This window comes from Gouania willdenowi, chromosome 14 (genome assembly GCF_900634775.1).
Source record: "Gouania willdenowi chromosome 14, fGouWil2.1, whole genome shotgun sequence".
Lineage (NCBI taxonomy): Eukaryota > Metazoa > Chordata > Actinopteri > Blenniiformes > Gobiesocidae > Gouania > Gouania willdenowi.
The window spans coordinates 3,830,131-3,843,198 of NC_041057.1; the positions used below are offsets into that span (position 1 = coordinate 3,830,131).

The following is a 13,068-nucleotide window of genomic DNA, read 5'->3' on the forward strand; positions in this document are numbered from 1 at the left end:
GATCTAGAGTTATAGATTTAATGTTAAAGTAAATGAGGGCACTCGATTTGGGCTCAAATAATGAACCAGGTTCAATGTACAGAGGGAATCTGCCATTATTCTCAGAGGCTTAGCCCAGCAGTGAAAACAGCATGTCACCAGAACTCCAGGCTGGATCTAGAGGGTGAAGCAGGACAGATACTGGATGACTCCACCAGGAAACATTGCATGCTGGGAACATCTGGCCCCTGCAAAAGCTCTGCAGCTAAAAGAGAACAGAGGCGTGTTGTGACACAGACCTGCAAACATTTAAAAGAGAGAAGCAGAGACCACTAACTCACTAATGTAACAAAACAAAGGATCTTCTCACTACCAGTTTGGGTCATTCACTAAAAGTGTAGAGAGTGAACTGAAAAATGATTATTAAAGTAAAACCAAACACACACAAAAAACACTTTAAATGAAATGCTTACATAAGGGGATTTAACTTTGACAGACTAAAATCAAACATTCTTATTCAAAAGTGAATCCATTTCTAATAAATCAATGTTAATGCTTTTTAAAGAAAGTGTCTATTGGTACGGTTACCGAAGTACACGTACGTAGCGTTTAGGGTTAGGGGTTACGGTTACAATTAGGGTTACGATTAGGTTATAACCCTATATCGCAACAATTTTTAGGGTTAGGGTCACGTGACCTAAACTGGCCAAATGGGGCGCTGCGTAAGGATAGATTGTTGATAAGGCAACTGTAAAAATAGCCACTGCCTTTTTTAAATGAAGTAACTAAACCTCGATGTTTAGGTTGTAAATACAAAAAAATGCCATGATTAAGGGCGTGGCTCCTGGATTAGTTAAGACATGCCCAGTCCTATACTATAAAATCCTCAAAAAACATCTCGATCTATGCTATGCTAACTAGCTACTATACTCACTATGTCTCTCTATTCCCAGTTCTTTCAATCCAACCTGAACTTGCGATAAATTGAAGAGTCCACAGGTGTTATTATTTATAGGAGGGGCGGAGCCAAGTTAGAAGCCACCAAAACATCACAACCACAAAATCTGATTGTAATAACCGGGTTCCACCCATAGAGGGCAGCCTCTAACATTTTTACAACAAAGCATTCGTAGTTGAAATACTTTAAAAATGGCTTTGGGTTTGCTTAATTAGTTTTACAAGTGCATATTGTGTCTATATACAACAGTAATAATATGTAATAATATAATAATCCACTGTTGATCAACTGCTATAAAACAACCATAAATGATGTGCATATAAAGCACAAAACAGCTGCTCCAAAATTAAAATAGTACATTTTCAGCCTTAGCACAGTCACGTAAAGTAAGCTGTGCATATTCCAGGTGCACATTCTGCTGTTGAAAATGCTTATAAAAATAAATATGGAAAAATAAATCAACAGTGGATTATTATATTATCACAGCACTGATATGAAGCTGTATGGACACAAATTACCTAAAATAAAGAATACATTCTTTAATTCTAAGTAACTCAAAAGTTACTTTTTCCACTAACGCATTACTTTTTGGTGTAAGTAATCAAAATAGTAACTGAGTTACTTTGTTAATGAAGTAACTAGTAACGGTAACTAGTGACTTTTTTTCAGTAACTAGCACAACACTGGTTAAGGCCCGAGCTAAAGAATATAAACGATATGGAATTTGCTGGTTAAAAAACCCTGTCTTATTATTGGGACATTTGTTTTATTTATTTTTTTTAACATATAGTCGCATGTACTTTTTTTTTTTTAATTTTTTACTTTTATTCAAGTTAGTGAGCAACGGGCATTGGGGGGTCTTTTGATCGGGCTGTGTTTTATCCTGAATACAGCCCTGCTGTACATCCGGGTATTAATGATTAACCATAAGCAGCTGAGCTAACACACCAGCAGCTGGAGGAGTTTAGCAACGAGCGGAGAAATGCGATGTTGTCCCTAAAACACGGATAGCGGATAAAACAGCGAGTGATGTAAAGGTAAGTCCATGCTAACGGAACACAAAGCATTAGCATTAGCATAACTCGTAACACGGACAATAATTACGACACGAAGGCTGTGAGGAAAGCTACATGAAAGCATAACGGAGCCATTGCTTTTCCTCTGGGTTATTAACACGGTCCGTTAGCATCAGCTAACAAACTATCTGTAACTAGATTATACACTTTGCAAGGGCCTTAAACATTGTATTTCACTTGCATTGTGTTTGTTTTTGCTAATAAAGCGTCTTGAATATTCACTTTAGGTGAAATATCGCTATAAAAAATATTTTTATAGGAGACGTGCATCTGAATTTAATCTGAAATATGATAGAGATGTTAAAGTAAAACATTATTGACCAATAAATGCCAATAAAAGCTTTTTAAGAATTTACTTACAGTCCCAAATAAAGCACAAAGTTTTGTTTTTAACTAGATATCTGTGGGGTAGAAAAGCATATATATATATTTAAGAATATACATTTTTCATGGCGGGAATTATTTATTGAAATTAACCTGAAATTTTGAGTAATTTTCGATAAGAGTATTTTATCCAAACATAGATATTAGCATCCATTCAAAATAATACAAATAAAAAGCATTACATTTCAGTTCAGGTTTCAAAATTCCAAAAGTTGGAAAATTTCAATGTGAAATAACAAGAATATTTTCTGGATTTAAGTTTGGCCCTTAAAAGGAATGGTAAATTTAGTTGGAAATTAAATCAAAAATTAAAACAAATAAAATATCTGCATCAGTTATTTAAAGTTACTCCTAAATTTCCAGTTAATTACAATAAATAATTTCAATAAAAAGTTTATATTTTTGAATACTGTCAAACTTCCTGAGCTTAAGTTCTTATATAATTTTACCAGAAATTTGAAACCCTACAAATGTTGTGTAGATTTAATGCTAGTATCGTTGACTGTATTTGTGCTTCTTAAAAATGAATAAATAAAATGGAATAAAACACATCTTTTAAAATAAGTTAAAACTGAAGTCCTACAATATGGGTATTTGGTTTTTAAACATAAATATATGAAACTTTATACATTCCAGTGGGCTTTGCCTTTCTCATTTTTTAAAAAATTAGATGTAGTTTTAAAATAATTAATGAAAGGATGAGTGATAAAATAAAATAGACAAGGTGTTTTTCTATTTTTTTTTTGTTTTTCAATTTATTTATTTTTTGAATCTTAATTTAATGCTCTATTTTGACTCTTTTTATTCTTTAAATTGTAAAGAATATGACTGAATGAAATTGGGATATCTATTATACACTTCCAGGGTTCCCGCAGATCCTTAAAATGTCTCAAAAGGCATTAAATTCATGAATCTAAAAATATGGCCTTAATTTGTCATTAAAATGTCTTAAATCAATGTTTCAAAAGTCTTACATTTTAACATATAATAAGTGCTATTTTATGATTGTAATTAGTCTCACATTTCAAAATAAATGGTAACTTTTTTTTGTTTTTTTTAAATGTATGAACAACATGGGAAAATGTAAATTGAACAAAAATTGCCTGTCCAACAAAGGTTATTCTTAATGTATTTTCTTAATAGTTTGTATTTTTTGTATTTCTGTTGTTGTTTTATAGATTTCTGGCTATTTTTCTAGTCATCTTGTGTTTTTGGAGTAATTTCGATTATTTTTACCCAGTTTTTTTGTGTATTTTATTGTCATTTTATGTATTTTTGTGTGTTTACTTTGGGGGCCGCCAGTTGCACGTCTGCACTAGACACTAGAAGAAAAGTTACCTTAACCCTATTTAACTGATGTCGCGTCCCCCTCCAATTATGTGTGTTATGAAGTTTGTCTTAAATTAAATTTCAAATGGCAATAAAAAGTCTTAAAAAGTTTTGATTTTATGTGGGAAATTGTTTTTTGGACTGTTAGCTTAGCTACGTTATTTATTCAGTTTATTTCAGTACACTTGAGGTAATATTTCATGCTTATTTCACATTTGAAAGCCTAATTATTTACTATATAACTGTAAAACCTAATGCATTGTAGTAACAGCATATTTTCCTGCTAGACTGGTAAATCTCTTTACTTTTCTGCTGATGTGTCGTATTACGCCTCAAAGGACATGCCCCATTAACCCTGTTTACACATTGACTGTAAATACACCTTAAAAAGCCGGTTAAGAATTGTGTGACAGGGAAACAAAAGGAAAAAGATGGAGTACGTTCTACTAGGATCTTGGATTAAATTCCAGGATATCGTCGCTTTGTATGAGAAGTTTGTTTGTGTGTGTGTGTGTGTGTTGATGCCTTTGTTGCTCTCATTTCTTTCAGGACCACTCGAGTGTGTCTGAGCTAAACTCATGAAGATGAAGATTTGAACACAATGTTGTCTCTGCTGCATTGTGAGCGTCATGTTTTATCGCAATGACGGAATAGGTTTTTCCGAGCGTGGATAAAGCGTCTTCAGTCCCACAGCCATGGGCGTGTGTTCGCCCGCCTGTAAGCTGCCGCGCAGAGGGAAGAGCTGCTTCCTGCTCATCCTCTCACTGTCGCTGCTGGTGTGGATTGCAGCATTTTCCAGTGACGCGGTGAAATCGGCGTTGGTTTCCTTTGCCACGGCACAAACTTTGGTCAAAGTCGAGACTGTGAAAGATCAACTACACTCGTGGACGGCGGTTCCAAGTCGGATTAATACTCCCGCCCAGAAAGCCATGTGCCCCGAGGAGTCGCCACTGCTACGTAAGTGCACACTCTGGAGCTGCAACTAACAATTATTTTCATAATCGATTAAACGGTCAATAAATGAATCAATGAATCAGATTTTTTTTTTAAATACATTTTATCTATAAAGCACATTTAAACCATGCCTAAGTTGATTAAACTGAACTAAAAGTGTCTCAAACGCACGTACGCTCACGCAAGTCGCACACAAACACTGGCGCGCAAGCACACACACACACTCGTGCGCCACGCACACACAAACACTTGTGCGAGCACACACACAACTCTTGCGCGCACACAAACAAGCACTCGTGCGCTCACACACAAACACTCGTGCTCCCACACACACAAACACTCATGTGCTGACACACAAAACACTTGTGCGCTGACACACGCAAACAGTCGTGCGAGCACACACGCAGACACTTGTGCGAGCACACACGCAAACACTTGTGCGAGCACACACGCAAACACTCGTGCGAGCGCACACACACAAACACTTGTGCACTAGCACACACAACTCGTGGGCTAGCACACAAACCCTCGTGCGCGTGCACACAAATCTCGGCAGGTGAATCAAACGTCTCTGCGTCACGGTCAGTGACCATAAATCACACGACACAACAAATCTTTAATGAATAATAATAATAATTGATAAAAATAGTTCATTTTTATCAATTTTATCGATTTGTTGTTGCCACACTCATCGTATTATGCTTTTATAAAGCACCTAAAATACATGTGTCAAACTCAAGGCCCAGGGGCCAAATCTGGCCCTTTGGACCATCCAATTGGGGCCCACAGGAGAAACTAATATGACAAAAAACACTATACTTGCAGGGGCTTTTTTTTTTTTTCTTCTTAAATTATTACATAACATTTTCCTTAAAATTTGTCTAAAATCTAGGAAATGTAAAGTGTAGATCCTGTTGAGACTGATATCTGTCACTTATTGTTGGATATGGTCGTTTTTTTACATATTTTATATTTTATATAAACATACAAGTGCAAACTAGGGTACAATAGTGTTGAAATTAACTGTTTTTTTTGCATAAAATCTGTCGCCTTCTTAATGAGAATGAACTACTCCATTTTTGGCCCCTGAACTAAAAGGAGTTTGACACCCCTGACCTAAAAGACTATAAATCTAAAATCTCAACTTTCTTGAAAGAAAGAATATTTTCTCTGATGGTGAACACTATCAGTGTTTTCCTGACATTTATATTTATTTATAGTCAAGTAAAAACTTTATGAAGGTTACTCACTGATAACAAAAGTTATGTAACTTTGCTACAAGGTTATATGACATTATAAAGATTGTTTTAAATAACTGTTATAATGAGTAGAGATGGAGATTTTCCGAGCCATGTTTCCATTGGGATGAATGGGTTCCTTCTATAGGGAAAGGGTTCTATGTTTTACAAGCTGGTATAAGCTAGGAAGGTATCGTAAAGAAACGTTTGAGAGGGTTTCCAATGAACCTACTAAGGAATTGATTCGGTGATATATCGCGATATTTCACCTCACGATTATTGTATTGATTAAAAAAAAATGCCCAAATCAGTTTTTTTAATTATGTTTTTAAACAGCATTTATTTGCTCTAACATTAGCATAGCATGTAAATGCCTGGTCACTGGATGTCAGTGAACCACATCAGACCTTGTTAAACTACTCACTCCTCAATGCATTTTAGCTGGAAGTTAGTGCACTTTATTTTCATAAAACATACTGGGCACTTTTATAGATGTATGCGGTTACATACATCTATAAAAGATTGAGAAACATACCACTTGATGATACTGGTACTTGAATTACAGTTAGTTACCATTTACTTGTTTTTGCAAGTTTAAAAAAATGAAATAAATTGTATTTCATACCATTTTTGTACTTGAAATTTGTAATTATTGATATCGCAATGTATATCATGTTGCTTAGTATTGGGATGTATCGTATCGTATCGTCAGATTCATGGCAATGTGACATCTCTGGAACCGACTGTATGTAGTGTTTGGGAGTCTTACGAGTGTTCTCCCAAACGTTGCTTCCGCAGAAGGAGCCGTGAAGCTCGACTTTGAGTCGTCTCTGAAGCTGAAAGATGTGGAGAGTAACAACAAAGACGTGACGGAGGGAGAGTACGAGCCCTCGGACTGCGTGTCCAGGCAGAACGTGGCCATCCTCATCCCGCAACGCAACCGAGAGAAACACCTTCTCTACCTCCTGCACCACTTGCATCCTTTTCTGCAGAGACAGCAGCTGCACTACGCCATTTATGTTATCCAGCAGGTAAAGTCCCTCCAGCGTGCACTGGTTTGAAACATAAAGACTGAAATACACTAGGGGTGTAACCATTCCATCTAACAATGATTCGATTTGAACCCTGATTCATTGATTTAAGGATGATATTTGTTCATTTAGAACAATTCGATCCAAAATGTATCAGTAACTTTTTAGCCAAAATAATGTAACCAGTGTAACTGTGAAGTAAATCCCTGGATACTGGACAGTACAGGTGAGCGTTCCTAGAATCCTTTTGTTTGTTGTAAGGGAATCATCTATAAATTAATTATGGACATAAACTTCAGTTTAAATTAACAGGATGTTAACGTTTTCTGCTCTCATTTGTCAATACTCAATATGTTTTTAATAAAATACATATTAGGTTTACTATTTACCTGACTCTTCTGCTTTTTTACACCCAACATAAAAATAATACAATAATGATATTTAGAAAATGAAGTGCAACCAAGATCTGTTCAGGTTAAATGTGCAGAACTGAGGAACCATAAAATGTAAATTTTTTTTCTTGGTTTAAATATTCAAAATTTAATGTACATCATGGATACTTCTATACATTAATTTTATAACGTCTTAATGCTGTTTATATCAAAGGTATATTTATTTTATTTTTCAATTTTTATTTTTCTCTTTTTTTGAATTTAAAAAAAATAAACATTTGATTTAATTTATTTTAAGCTAACCCTACCAGTCATTAGCAGCATGTAAGAAGATAACTATAATACGTAATTTCAACAAACTGATGTCGTGCATGTTTGATTACATTATCCCATTGTTTGGTGTTTACATTCTTTAGTATATCAGCTTTAGGTTTCAAGGCCAACCAGACTTCAGTGTCGTTTTGAGGTTTTCAAGCTCAAATAAGTCAATTAATCACTGCAATCATATTCTTTTGTGAATTTTTGGTGGATTTATATACATTTTGGGGTTTATGTATTATATCCTGTATGGTTTCGTTCTCCATTTGTTTACTTTTTGTTTGTTGGTACAATAGTTGTGTAATTGTGCTATCACTAGCTACTTGTTATTTATTTTAACAGGATAGCTTGTTAATACATGTGTGCATTTATGTAAAATGTCAAATATATTTTATTTAAATACTTTTGTTGTGATTATTGATCATTGATGGGAGCATAATAATTGACTTCTTGCTTTTGTCTTCTGTTTGGGACCAAGAAAGTAAGAAATAAAAACCCTTTAAAAAGAACTATAATAACAGCTGTTTGTTTTCTCTGAAAGACTTGGGTTGTTATTTGACCGCTCTCTCTTTTTTGTTTTTCTTTCCCTCCCCCCCCCAAGGCCGGTGATGTAACATTTAATCGTGCCAAGTTACTAAATGTTGGATATCTGGAGGCACTAAAGGACTACAGCTGGGACTGTTTCATTTTTCACGACGTGGACCTGGTTCCTGAAAACGACCACAACTTGTACGTTTGTGATAAACAGCCAAAACATTTGGTGGTCGGCCGCAACGCCACAGGATATAAGTGAGTGTTTGGAAACTCTGGTAGAAAAAAAACATATTTAAACAAGAATTTGCAAAATAAAAATAATTTTTATCTACAAATTCAATAAATTGATTAAATCGATTTTTTGCCCAGCCCTACTCCTCACTAAGATCATAGTTTCTGTCCCTCCTTGCTCAGAGTTGCTCTCAGAAACTTCCTGAATTACTGTTTAAGCTAAGATTCCTTGCTAGGAGTTTTTAGGCTAAATTAGGAGCTCTCTGAGAGACTGTGAGAAGCTTCATGAATACAGGCACAGGAAGTTCCAATTAAGAGTGTGGATTGTTTTTGTTCCCCGCGTCTCGTTGATGAACAATAGTGTGCTTGTCGCCGTCCGGCTGGCACCGAAGAATGGAGATATGGAATATGATGGTAAAAACAAACGGCGCTAATCTTTCCCCTTGCTCTGCTCTGTCAGGCTGCGCTACAAAGGCTACTTTGGAGGAGTCACAGCCATGACCAAAGAGCAGTTTCTTCAAGTGAACGGATTCTCCAACGCTTACTGGGGCTGGGGGGGAGAAGATGATGACCTCCGCATCAGGTGAGAACAAAGCATGTAGCGTCTGTACGGTGCACATGCCAGGACATCCACAGGTCTCAGAGTGAGGTATCAGGTGTCAGAAAAAACCTTTGTCATTTATCAGAACAAACTGACTCATGACTCAGCAAAACCTCCATCAGGTGAAATGGCGTCAGGCTTAAAAAAAGGGAAACAGAACAGGGTTGGGGTCAATAATTCATCATTAATTACAATTATGGGGCGACCGTGGTCAGTGGTAGACTGGGTTGATCAGTAACCGAAGGGTTAGGGGTTCGAATCCTGCTCTATCCAAGTCATTGTCGTTGTGTCCTTGTGCAAGGCACTTTACCCACATTGCCTAGTATGAATGGGAATGATTCCAACTACCCGTCAGTTCTCTAGGATCATTTTAGCTTTTAAAAAAAATGAAATCGAGGGGTATCCTGACAGAAAAAAGGCCCAAAACAAAAATTTGAATACCAAATGTATTGATTAGGAAGTCTAACAAGGTAACCAATAGATGAAATACAAATTAGATGATAGACAATGTTTTTTTTATTGTATTTTACAGCTGATAGCTAACAGAATGCTAACACAAGAAGATGGCTATGTTTAATGGGGTTATTTATGAAAGGCTCATTAATTGAATTTGAACTTTAGTAACTGAGAATGTAATTAGAGTTGACTTTCAGAGGAAAAAATATTGTAATTTTAATTGTATTTGGGAAAATGGCTTGTCATCATAATCGTGATTGAATTGTAATTGAGCATGGATAATTTAAGACGCAATTGAACCCAACTCTGCATCAGGCCATAAAACACAACATGATGTTGTATTTTGAAGAAACCGGAAATAAACATGACATCATCAAATTGTGCTGCTTCAGATGTTATTTTCTATTTATTTTTAAAGGTTAAGATAAATCAGCATTAAATTAACCTATGTATTTATTATTTATACAATACGTTGATATATGTTAACTTTTAAAAAACAAAAGGAAAGAACGGCTTTTTAACTTACTTGTACTTCCAGCTCCTTCAAAATAAAACGTCATGTCGTGTTTTACAGCCTGAGGACGTCAAGTTTGATGACTTTTATTTTGAAGCCTGAGGACGTGTCAATTGATGGCGTTTGTTTTGACAAGTGAGGCCGTTGTTTCATCTGACATCTGAGGTTTTGCTGAGTCATGATACCTCACACTGAGACCCGAGGATGTCCTAAAATCAGACGTTTATAGGAACTTTCTCCCAGCGTCCTCCATTTTTTGACACACGCTGTTGTCTCATGTTTCAGAGTCGAGCTGCAGAAAATGAAGATCATGAGGCCTCCTGCTGACATTGCTCGTTACACCATGGTGTTTCACAAACGGGACAACGGCAATGAAATAAACAAAGACAGGTCAGTGAATAGACGTAAGAAAACATGTTCGTCTTATAGTGTGCAATGACTCCTAATTTTCAGATCGAAAACATAGAATTCACGTTGTGAAACGGAAAAAGCCATCAGACCGTTTAACATTTTTATTTATTTCAATTCAGACCCCAACTATCACACACTTACACGCTAGTCGTTTCCTAGAAATCAGGCGCTAGCAGGATGCAAGCATGCAGACAGATATGGTATTTTTATTATTTTTTCACAATTCTTTTCATTACGCATTTTTGGCGCTCAATTAACGACGTTTTCCCACATTTGATACAGTAATTTAGTGCATAAAAGCTTAAAAAAACAACACAAGCAGGGATTAAACCAAAACAAAAGAACATTTACAATAACAACTGTAGCAATGATGGTAATAGTAGGAATAATAGCAACAATAGTGTTCAACAAATAATCAAACCAAGCAAAGCAATTGATATTCAAATAATGAAATTAAAATGTACGCATATATTTCTTGTGCGGATTTTGTGTAAAAGAAAATGGAAATAGCCATAAAACATGGACTAAACTCACCACTTGCATCTTTTGGGACGCTTCACACATTTCCACAATATACTTTTTTTGGGAAACAGAATCCAACAAACTTCTGTAAATCATCTGAAGCATTATAAAAACCTTATTTAGCATGTTTGATACGATTTCAGGAAGTTTAACAGCCAGTAAAGTCATCTAAATAAAGAAAGACGACAAAACAGAAATAGGAAAGTGTAAACTGGAGCAGAAATTTGTAAATTTCGGAAATTCTGAATTGGAAATTCAGCGTTTAGCACTGGGCGATATGGACCAAAACTCATATCTCGATATTTTTTCTCAAAATGGCGACATACAATTTAAATCTCGATATTTTTAACTCAATAAAGTATTTCCAGAAACACAATTCTGGGTTAAATTTGCTGACACAATATTTGCCACTTTTGGCTTTTTCTCCTCTTAGGGACAGCACGTGTGAGTGAGTTCTGTAGTGTGGCTTGTTATGAGGAAGGTCTAGGTTAGAACGCACTGAGTAATCCATCAAACTGTGTTTTTCATGCTATTCTGAGAAGTAATAAAAGCAGCGACTCAAAAACAAATATTTTAATACAAAATAAGCAATAAAAATATGTATCTCAGAAATATGTTAAAATTGTAAAGGACACTGTTTTGCACTCTATGTATAATATTTAATACTTGAATATAAACAAGGTAGAAAAATATAGATATATAGGCTATATTGTCATTTTTTATATCGCCAAAATAGAAAACTCGATATATCGTGAATCATAATATATTGCCCAACTCTATCGGCGTCTCTAAATATCTCCTGATTTTTTTCGTAACCCACGTTTGATTTGCTCTTCAGGATGAAGCTGTTGGGACGAACCCCCCAAGTATGGAGGAAGGACGGACTGAACAACTGTTCCTATCAGATGTTGTCACTGGAACGACTTCCTCTTTATGTCAACGTGACTGTGGACATCGGGAAACCATAGAGCTGAAAAATCTCAATCATAACCTTTAATGTTTCTCTTTTTGTCTTAAAAGTCCTTTTCACTGAGTTCAGTAAAGCTACGATAATGTTGACATGATCACGCACAAAATACACACACATTCTAGTTTAGAACTAAACAACTTCGTATCGAGATAAGATGTGAATTTTTGCGATTCCTGTTTTTTTTTTACGAGCATTCTGACAACAGGACATATCATTTTTATTCAGCAGCAGGCCTTTTTTAAATGACACGTGTTATTTTTAGCTGTTCCTCTGATCTAAAACACCTGGATGCTTGATTATTATTCACATGAATGCCTTATGTCACATGACAAGTGTGTGTTTTGTGCCTTTTTTCTTTACAAATGTCCTACATTTACAAGTTTTTCAGAACCGGTAAATGTGTTTTCTATGATTGCGTATTAGGGCCACATTTAAAAACATTTTTAAATGTTTAAAAACATTTTTAAATGTTTAAAAAAAAAATTAAATGTGGACAGAATAAAGTTGTGATTTTATGAGAATAAAGTCGTATTTTAATGAAATCGTAATTTTATGAGATTAAAGTCATAACATTTTAAAGTCGTAATACTTCGAGATTACCGGTCGTCGTAATGTTTCAAGATTAAAGTAATATTTTGAGAATTAAGTCATAATTTTATGAGACTAAAATTGATGTTTTTTAAGTCAATAAAAACTTCAATAACAAAAAAATATTAAGACTTAAATCTTGAAATATTACGACTTTAATCTAATAAAATTCCGACTTTATTCTCAAAAAATTACAACTTTAATCTTGAAATAATGACTTTAATCTAATAAATTACAATTTTATTCTTGAATTATTATGGCTTTATTCTTGAAATATTATGACTAATAAAATTACAACTTTATTCTCGAAATATGATTTTAATCTTAAAATATTGACTTTAATCTAATAAAATTCCGACTTGATTTTCAAAATATTATGACTTTAATCTTGAAATACTGTATTGACTTTAATCTAGTAAAATTCTGACTTTCTTCTCGAAATATTATGACTTTAATAAATTACGACTTTATTATCATAAAATTATTACTTTATTCTCAAAACATTATGACTTAAATGAAATGGTGACATTAATCTAGAAATATTACGAGTAATCTAATAAAATGATGACTTAATTATCATAA

At 34.7% G+C, this 13,068-nt stretch overlaps 1 protein-coding gene across 1 annotated transcript; it reads left to right on the top strand.

The window, feature by feature from the left end:
- Positions 1 to 1,851: 1,851 nt before the first annotated feature.
- b4galt4 (UDP-Gal:betaGlcNAc beta 1,4- galactosyltransferase, polypeptide 4) lies at positions 1,852 to 12,540 on the top strand. The gene is made up of 7 exons (XM_028466885.1): positions 1,852 to 1,974; positions 4,276 to 4,683; positions 6,717 to 6,949; positions 8,261 to 8,448; positions 8,885 to 9,007; positions 10,281 to 10,385; positions 11,767 to 12,540. The coding sequence occupies exons 2-7, from the start codon at positions 4,422 to 4,424 to the stop codon at positions 11,894 to 11,896; spliced, it is 1,041 nt and encodes a 346-aa protein (XP_028322686.1). The 5' UTR covers positions 1,852 to 1,974; positions 4,276 to 4,421; the 3' UTR covers positions 11,897 to 12,540.
- Positions 12,541 to 13,068: the final 528 nt, after the last annotated feature.

Excerpts from the sequence above, each read along its gene's own strand:
- b4galt4 (XM_028466885.1), top strand. The coding sequence starts at position 4,422 with ATGGGCGTGTGTTCGCCCGCCTGTAAGCTGCCGCGCAGAGGGAAGAGC. Across the intron at positions 4,684-6,716 it reads CGAGGAGTCGCCACTGCTAC|AAGGAGCCGTGAAGCTCGAC; the intron begins GTAAGTGCACAC and ends TTGCTTCCGCAG. Across the intron at positions 9,008-10,280 it reads GATGATGACCTCCGCATCAG|AGTCGAGCTGCAGAAAATGA; the intron begins GTGAGAACAAAG and ends CTCATGTTTCAG.